At 50.1% G+C, this 9,195-nt stretch overlaps 1 protein-coding gene across 3 annotated transcripts in view; it reads right to left on the bottom strand.

The window, feature by feature from the left end:
• Positions 1–9,195, bottom strand: part of INVS (inversin) — an 87,780-nt gene that overhangs the window by 19,925 nt on the left and 58,660 nt on the right. For all 3 annotated transcript variants that reach the window (XM_006031360.3, XM_025213005.1, XM_025213006.1), the window contains exon 7: positions 3,970–4,738. In XM_006031360.3, coding sequence (XP_006031422.2) covers positions 3,970–4,738 — 769 coding nt within the window. The remainder of the gene's footprint in view (positions 1–3,969; positions 4,739–9,195) is intronic.

Here is a 9,195-nt window from a genome sequence, read left to right as displayed (position 1 = left end):
CTGCCCCTGCCCTCCCTCCCCAGCCCTGCTCCTGGGAGTGGGCACAGGGGCATGCTCCCCCCACTTCTTGATCTGCCATCCCAGCACCTTCCATTTCCCCTGCCCTGCCCCGCCTCTTCCCCCCCCACACACTTACCTGCTGGGGTGGGTGTCAGTGTCTGTATGTCTATGTCTGTGGGTCTGGGGGGCTGTTGCGAGGGGCTTCAGGAGGGCTGTTGAGACTGGGGGGGAGTGCGAGGCACCAGCAGAGCTGTGGGGGCTGTGGGAGGCCTTAAATTTTTATTATGAATTTGGGGTTTTTAAATCAGAGAAAACCAGGATCCCTTGTAATTATTTTCGATCGTATATAGGGCCCTGAGAAAAATCATGGATTTCTTGTAAAAAATTCGTGGCATGTGCATGGGTAAAGTATCATTTTTCACGGAATATTTATGGAACTACCACTGATATTGGCAAATGGGCCCCAGTAGTTCCGTGAATACTCTGTGAAAAATGATACTTTACCCACACTTGTGGCAGGCAGGCGCACAGCCATAGGTGGCGGAAGGCCAGGGCTAACAGGGCTTATAGAATCATAGAATAGAAGGACTGGAAGGGACCTGTAAAATCATCTAGTCTGGTCCCCTGCCATGGGCAGGAGTTATTGGGCTCAAACAAGCTCTAAGAGGTGCTTGTCCAGCCTCCTCTTGAACACCTCCAGCAATGGCAACTGTACCACCTCTGCCGGGAGTGTGTTCCAGATTTTAGATACCCTTATGTCTAGTCTAAATTTTTCCTCAATGAGCTTGTGCCCATTGGTTCTTGTCCTCCTAAGGGATGCCTTTCTGAAGAGTTGAGGCTTAGCCCAGGTGTGGGCTCTGGGATGCTTGGAGCCCAAGCAACTTGTCCAGCGGTGCAGGGGGGCTCCTGCCACTACGTGCACCTCGGGAGAGGCCCAGGGATCATGTGTGCCCTGATGCTGCTGCTCCAGGAACACCATCTGCCACACATGATGCCATGTGCCTGCTGCTGCTGGCTCCCATGGCAGCATCAGCGTGGCACAGAGCCCAGCCCACAGCACGCAGCCCGCCTCCACCCCATGCACAGATCTGGGGGGCACATGCCACCTGCGCCTCTCCCAAGGTGTCTACAGTGATGGGAGCCCCCCATGTCTCTGGACAAGCTGCCCAGGCTCTGACCATTCCACCACCCACCCTGGGGCCCTATTCGCTCCAGCCCCTGTCCCTGCCTCACTCCCTCCCTGACTGTGGGGGCCTCGATCTGTACCCCTCATGCCCCTTCCCCAACTTATCTGCTGTGGTGGGCAGTGCTCCACACACTGTCTGGCTGCAGTCTTGGCTGTGTGCAGGCTCCGTGTCTGCTGCAGCTGCCTGAAGCCCATGCCCAGGGCTACTCTGTGGCCTTCTGCACTGCCCCACGTTTGGGGGGGCTAAGCTCTGTTATCCTCGGCCTTCCACAACTGATGCTCGCAACCCTTAAAAATCATAGCGTGGGGCAAATTTCGCGGTTTCCATGCAGTCTACAAAATCACAATTTTCTTAGGGGCATAATAATATTTGCAGAAATTACACACACACACACACACACACGTGTGTGTGTGTGTGTACAAAATTTTTGTTTAATGTAAATTTAAAAGAAAGAGTATTTTAAAAATACATTATACAAAAACCTGGACAGATATTAAATTAGCAGTAAATACCAGTTATTGCAATACACTGCATCTCAGAAAAGCTTGAGAAAACTGTCATTACAAAATTAGAAATAAAGAACTCAAAGTGTATAATCCACAACACATGCAAATAATGGGTTTACTCTTGATGTTATTTTTGACAATAAGAAGTTAAATATTAAGAAATACAAGCATCAAATATTATCTTAGCTCTGGATTGAATGCGAAGCAGTGCACAAGCCTGTTCTGTATCCAGTTGCCTGCACCTGTCAGGACAGCATAATGTTATGAGGAGGATAAGCATTGGTGGACCTTAGTCCTCCTTGTCCTCATCCCCTTTCATGTAGTAATAATTACTGCTGAGCAGTGTTGCAGCTGAAGTTCTAAATAATGGTAGTCAAGTCCATCCAAGCTGCCAAACACTGGTGTTTGTTACCTTACTCGTAGAAAATTAGGGTTGGAAGGGACCTCAGGAGGTCAGCTAGTCCATCCCTCTGCTCAAAGCAGAACCAGCCCCACTAGATCCTCCAAGCCAAAGCTTTGTCTAACTGGGTCTTAAAAACCTCAAGAATGGAGATTCCACAACCTCTCTGGGTAACCTGGTTCCATTTGTCCTAATATCTAACCTAATCTTCCCTTTCTGCAACTTGACACCATTGCTCCTTCTGTCATCCGCTACTACGGAGAAGAGTCTAGCTCTATCCTCTTTATAAGCACCCTTCAGGTAGTTGAAGGATGCTATCAACCCCCCCCCCCCCCACACCAGTCTTTTCTTCTCTGAACTAAATAAGTGCAGTTCTCTCAGCCTCTCCTCAGAAGTCATGTTCCTTAGCCCCCAGATAATTTTCATTGCCCTCTGTTGGACTGTTTCCAACTGGAGGCCTAAAACTAGACACAGTACTCCAGATGTGGTCTCACCAGTGCCAAATAGAGAGGAATAATCACTTCTCTCAATCTGTTGGCAATGCTCCGAATGCAGCCCATTGTGCCATTAGCCTTCTTGACCAGGGACAGACATTACACATAAACCAGTTTAAGTGATCAGAAACTGGTTTAAACCTTAATAGAACAGATGTTCGGTGCACATAAGCCAATTTGAAAATGGCTGAAACCAATTTGAGATAAGCCCGGTTGAATGTAGTTGACTTAACTGATTTGGGTCAAACCGGTTTATGCAATGTCTGTCCCAGACCCCTTGCTGGTTTAAGATAAACCAGATTCTCCCAGTATCCCAGCATGCTCTCTGGGCTGGGCGGGGCTCTCTGCTCCATAGCAGAGCTGGCCCCTCCCCTCTGCACCCTGGCTGAAGCTCCAGCAGAGACTGTGAATTGCTTTCCCCCTCCCCCTTACCACTCCTTGCTAAGTAGGAATTCCCCTCTCCCCTCTGCCTTGATGAAAGATGTCTGTGTTTTAGCCAACCATATGCTGGCTAAGGTCCGTGCTGAGTCAACAGGCAGAATCAACAGGCAGCTGGCAATGTCCCTCTGTTGTTTTCCTAATGGGGTGATAAACACCATGTTATCAACAGGGATTCAGGTTTTCCATGGAAAACAGAAAAAACATGTATTTCCTGATTTTATCAGAGAAAAAACAGATTTTGCCTCTTAGCAGAGATACCATCGAATTTCCCATTTTTGCAAAGAGCTTTGCATGCTGGCACAGTTCCAGTTTGCATGTACCTGCACATGGTGCCCCCTGCCTGACTGCTCTCCTCCCACTCCCCACAGCTCCTTGCAGGCTAGAACTCCGCCAGCCTGCAGAGAGCTCTTTCCAAAGATGCAAAATCCGCATTTCTCTGTTAAAATAATAATAAAAAAAACCCTGTGTTTTTCTTGGGTAAAAGGGGAAATCTACATTTTCTTTATTTTTCCGTGGGAAATGCGAAATCCGGATCCCTGCTCATGAGACTTCTTGTAGTCCAATCCTCCAATTTGTCTAGGTCTCTCTGAATCCTAGCCCTACCTCCAGCATATCTACGGCTCATTTGGCAGTGAAAATCTCTTTCCCAAGAAATAAGTCTAAGCATCTGCAGCAGAATGCATTTGAAAAGAAACCTTTCATCAATAAGTCCTGAGCTGATACTTGCCTAGATTTGTCTTCTGCTAAGTGATACCCATTTTTAAACAGAATTATAATAAACTATCACAGTCCTTCACTACCTTCCATTTTTATGAGCTGCCAGTAGTTTCTTAGTGAGCAACGTTATGGGGAAGAGGACCAAATAAAACAAGTTCCTAAACAATTCTAATTATATTTGTGTCAATGCCTTTTTCACTTTCCTCTTTTAAGAATTTTCCTACCTTCTCCATGCTCTTTGAATAATGGTAGCAGCACAGTTCTTCTTCCGAAACAGCTCTTTTCTTGTTCTTTCCTTTTCTATTATCTGTATCCGTACCTCTAATGGAATGAGTTCGTTATGCATACTTGGCCATGTTGGAAGAGGACCTGACTGATCTGTTTTTTCCAAGTCCAGATTGTCTTCAGAAACAGCACAAGTTGCTGTATCGCTTGGCACCAGTCTTGTAATTCCTACTTCAACAGACAATAAAGGGCGGGCCCCTTTTTTTAATTCATCATTTGCCACATGGATAGATTTCACTGTGGCACCTAAGCTGGTACTTCTGATATTTCCAGACCCCACTCTGGCACTTCCAGGCCTGCTGGAACCAGCAGGAGAATACCTCTCATCCTTTAACTGTCTACTTCTTGCTCTCAGCTGCTGCATTTTGCTGCTTGAGGCAGTTTCACAGTGCCTTGAATTCCTTGCTTTTCCATCAGTGCAATTAAGGTTCTGTAAGCAAGCTGCTGTTTCTTCACACTGGCTTCTGCCACCCAATATAGATTGACTTTGATCTCTTAATTTATCCCCAGCACTGGTTGGCCTACATGCAGGGTTTTGCTTTTTGTTGCCATGTGCAAAGGAACCATTTGCCCTTGCAATCTGCTCTTTATGCTTTTCACCATCCACTTCTGTAGCAGTTGCATGTTTTGCTCCATTTCCACCATTTTCTTTACTACAATGGAAATGCACACAAGCTGGCTTCTTTTTGGTGTGTTTCCTAGAATATTCTGTAGGGAGACAAATGAAAATTCAATGTTACAGTCACTGAAGGGAACTAAATTATCTCTATTTTTCCAGTTCATTTTTTGCATAGTAATCATGATGAGGTTTAGCAGCAAGCAGCAGGGCTGCCAGGGCTCCTCTAAATTTTTGCTTCCCCAGTGATCGGGGCAAATGGCTCAGCAAGTGGGGACCCTCTGCCAATCAGAGCTGGGATGGGGAAGTGGCAAAATGAAAAAAATTAAAGGAGCCACTGTGGGGGGCACTTCCTCCGTGATTTACGGATATCCCTAATAATTGGTTGAATAACTTCAAGCAAAGAGAAACTATAAAGGGACCAGAGTATGGCCAGTGTCAGTGGGTTTCCACAGGAGTCTGTTCTGGGTCCAGTGCTGTCTAACATTTTAATTAATTATTTGGTTGCAGGAACAGAGAATTTACAGAGTACATTTGTAGAAGACACAAACCTGGGATGGATTATAAATACTTAGGAGGATAGGATTAAAATTTGAAGGAATGTCGTCATATTGCAGAACTTAGCTCTGGATGACAAAATGAAATTCAAAAAAGACATATAGAAGGTGTTTCAGGGGTGTACTTAGTAGCTGCGTTGATCTGAGACAAAAAGACATACAACAATAAGACATACAAGAAGTGCCCACCAGGCACTTCCATCTGGACCGTGAAGCCCACCAACTAATTGTACCCAGCCCAGCCCTTTCGCCCGTGAGGGTGGGAGTGAGGCACCCATGTATACACACCCCCTGCCAACATACCCTATTGCGTCTCACTCCCACCTTTGTGGATGGAAGGGCCCGGCCTGGCCAGCATGCAGCTTCCGCTCGGGGCGGCTGCTGCTGCAACTGCTGCAGTCACCAGGGGACCTGCTCAGCTTCCCTGGCATCCAGCTCACTCTGGGAAGTAGGTAGGGAAATGGCAGGGGTGGGAGCGTGGAGCATGGGGCTGAAACTGGCGGCAGCATGGAGCCTGCACCCAGGGGGGTGGCAGCAGCAAGGAGCTCAGGTGGGCAGGGTGTGGCCGTGAGGGAGAGTGGGAGGGTGTGAGGATGCCCCCCCCCCACTCCTCCCATGGTGCACAGGCTCCACTGGCAGCAGCAGTGGTAGGTGGGGGTGCTTGGAGCACTCACACATGGCGCAGGCACTGCCACCCAGCAGTGTGTGATACCGGCCAGTGCTGCACATGGGGGTGAGGAGTGCAGCCTGGCTGGTCTGCTTCTATTGCCAGGGTTCCCCACCATGCCCGTGCAGCTTTTGCAATTGCGTGCCACCAGGGGGAAGTTCCACACTCTGGAGCTGGTTGCCTTCGCTGCTCCCTGCTGTGCAGGTCCCGGGACTCCACCAGAAGTGGAGGGGACCCTGTCCCCTGCTTCTCCATAGAGTCCCAGGACCTGTGTGGTGAAGGCAACCAGCTTCAGTGTGTGGAGCTTCCCTCTGGTGGCGTGCAAGTTCCAGGGACTGCATGTGCGCAGTAGGGAACCCCAGCGATACAGGAGGACCAGCTAGCCTGTGCTGCTTGCCCTCATGTGCAGCACTGGTCAGAGCCGTGTGCTGCCAGGTGGCGGTGCCTGCACCAGGCACAAGTACCCTGAGCGCTCTCACCTGCTGGTGCTGCTGCTGCCGCCAGCAAGGGCTGCATGCCATACAGGGAATGTGGGAGGGGTCCCCACCCCCCCCCACACCCACAAACACCACACACCCATGCTCTGCCCCCCCCCCCTACATATACACACCCCCTACCCCCTGCCCACACACACAGCCACACCCCCTCGCAACTGCCCCCACACATACACCCCCACACCCTATCATACACCCCCCCCACACACCACACCATACATACCCCACTGCACACACACCCCCACACCCTTTTTAGTGTATGATATGGTTTTTTTCTAGTTCTAAGATGGCAACCCCCCACCCAAAAGGAATATTTCTGGGGGGGCAAGGGGAGGGACTTCTGGTGGCAAAGGTCAGTGGTTAAGGGTAGGACTTCTGGTCCCAAGATGGCAACCAGGGGGCAGGGCAACTGTCAAGGGGTGAGGCTACCCATGCAGCTCTTGAAAGCTCACCAAACCTCATTAAGCGGCCCTCCAGCCAAAATAATTGCCTGCCCCTGACCTAGGCCAAGAGTCAGTAGGATTTTCCTGGCACAGGCTGGAGCTTGCAACACAACTATTTCTGTGGGCCATAAATCTCCACCTCCTAGGAGTGGCCAGCTGCTTGCACTCACCCTTGCTGCAGTTACCTGGCCCCTCTTGCAGTGAAGGAACCACAGATTAGGGTTACCATATGTCTGGGTTTTCCCAGACATGTCCTCTTTTTTTGGCTCCCTGTGCTGCATCAGGGCGGGTTTTTAAAGTAAGAGCGAATGTCTGGGTTTTCTGCTCTCCTGGATTGGCTGCTTCATGCTGGAAGCAGCAGGCAAGAAGATTGGCTGTCAAGGGTCATGTGCTCCCTGCGTAGGCTTTGGCATCCAGGTAGAGACAGAAAGGGAGAGTATGCGGGTGCACATGCAATGTGGGAGCTGCTGGGGCAGCAAGGCTGGAGGGGATAGGGGTCTGCGTGTCAGGAGTGAGGGGCACCAGCAGGGCTGGGGGGCGCAGATCAGGGCAGGGGGCTGCAGGTTGGGAGTGAGGGGCATAAGGGATGGGACAGGCGACTGTGGATTGGGTGTGCAGTGTGCTGGCAGTGCCAGGGGACTGCGGGTCAGGAGTGAGGGACACCAGCAAGGGGTGGGGGGCAGGGTACTGCTTTTTGGGAATGAGAGGCAGCGGCAGGGCTGGGGTTAGTGGATCCAGAGTGAGGGGCAGCAGCAGGGCTGGGGAGTGGTGTGCAGCTTGTCAGTGAGGAACAACAGAATGGGCAGGACACCAGCATGTCACTGCCCACCAACCCTCATATTCCTCTGTCCTCCCCCTGTCCCCTGTGACAGGTATCCTCTTTTTTGGACCTGGAAATATATGGTAATCCTAGCACAGATGCAGCAGAGGAACAGGCTCCACAGCAGAAAGGAGCACTCTGGAGGGAATGGATAGCGCTGTACAGCTCCATGCTTCCAATTCTCCTGTCAGATTGGATCTTTATGGGCCGGTTTGGACCTCTTAGTAGGCTGGATCCAACCTGGGAGCTGTCGGCTGCTGACCCCTGGCCTAGGCAGTAGCACTGCCATGCATGATCTGTGGGTTATGGTGGATTACAAATTCAGTACGAGTCAGGAATGTGATGCTTTCATAAAAAATACATTTTGGGTTGCTATAACAGGGGACCCTTGCCCTGTTACTAGATAGTGGAGAGAGGCAGATGGAGACACAGAGTGGAAGACAGAAGGGGGTCTGAAGAACAGAGGGCTGCCCTCTTAAACAGTGGGCAGCTTGATGACTCACCAATTAAGTCATTAACAGCTCATTCACTGCTGCTGGGAAGGGACTGGAGAGAGAGAACTAGGCAACCTAAAACCCTAACTGGAGCAGGCAGGAGAGAAGGATCAGAAGCATCAGGAGACAGAAGGGTGTGAAGCAGCAGCAGCTGGGAGCTCCTGACATCAGCGCAAGATGACTCAGCTGCAGGGAATTTGAAAAAAAAAACCTTTTCTGGTGGTTTGGGAAGGGACTGTGCAGGGAGGAAGGAGGACCCGAGGTGCGGCCAGAAGAGCCTAAGGTGTGGCCAGTGCGCCTAATGCCTGTGAAGGGCAGTGAATGAGCTGAGGCTCTAGATTGTGAGACTGGAATCAGTGGGCTTGGAGTTAGTGGCTCCTTCCAAAGAATCAGGATCCATATGGATAAAGTAGAAACCCCACAAGGCTGTGTTTACATGCAAAGGGCTAGTCACCAGGGGGAGGAGAAAGAGGGAGAGCCTGTTCCGATAACCCCTGAGTCTGCCACCTACCTCCTGAACCTAAATGGTAAGGTCGCAGCATGGCAGGTGAGAAAGGGAGATAAAGCAGGCAACAGTGAAATTGTGACAGGTGGCTATGGCTCCCAGGTGACTGGGGAGACCAGACTGATTGCCTTTATTATCAGCAAGGCCTCCAAATCAAGATGAGGAGCTAGATCTGGAATTCTCCAGAACACTGGAAGAGGCTGCGAGAGCACGGGATATGGTCATCATGAGTGACTTTAACTACCCAGACATCTCCTGGGAAGAACTCATGGCCAAATCTAACCAGTCACATAGATTCCTGACTTGTATTGATGAGCTCTACTTGTCTCGGGAAGTATACAGGCTGACCAGAGGAAATGCCCTTCTAGATTTAGTTTTGGCCAAGGGGGACGGCCTGATGAGTGATCTGAAGATAGAAGGTAACCTAGGTGACAGTGACCGTGACGCTATCACTTTTACTGTCCATCGTAGGGATGCGAAATCTGTCAGTAAGGTACAAATTCTTGATTTTAAAGAAGCTGACTTCAATAAGCTAAGGGCTTTAGTGGCTAATGTCCCAAGGGATCATG

This window comes from Alligator sinensis, unplaced genomic scaffold, assembly GCF_000455745.1.
Source record: "Alligator sinensis unplaced genomic scaffold, ASM45574v1 scaffold882_1, whole genome shotgun sequence".
Lineage (NCBI taxonomy): Eukaryota > Metazoa > Chordata > Crocodylia > Alligatoridae > Alligator > Alligator sinensis.
This window is presented reverse-complemented; position numbering and strand designations above follow the sequence as displayed.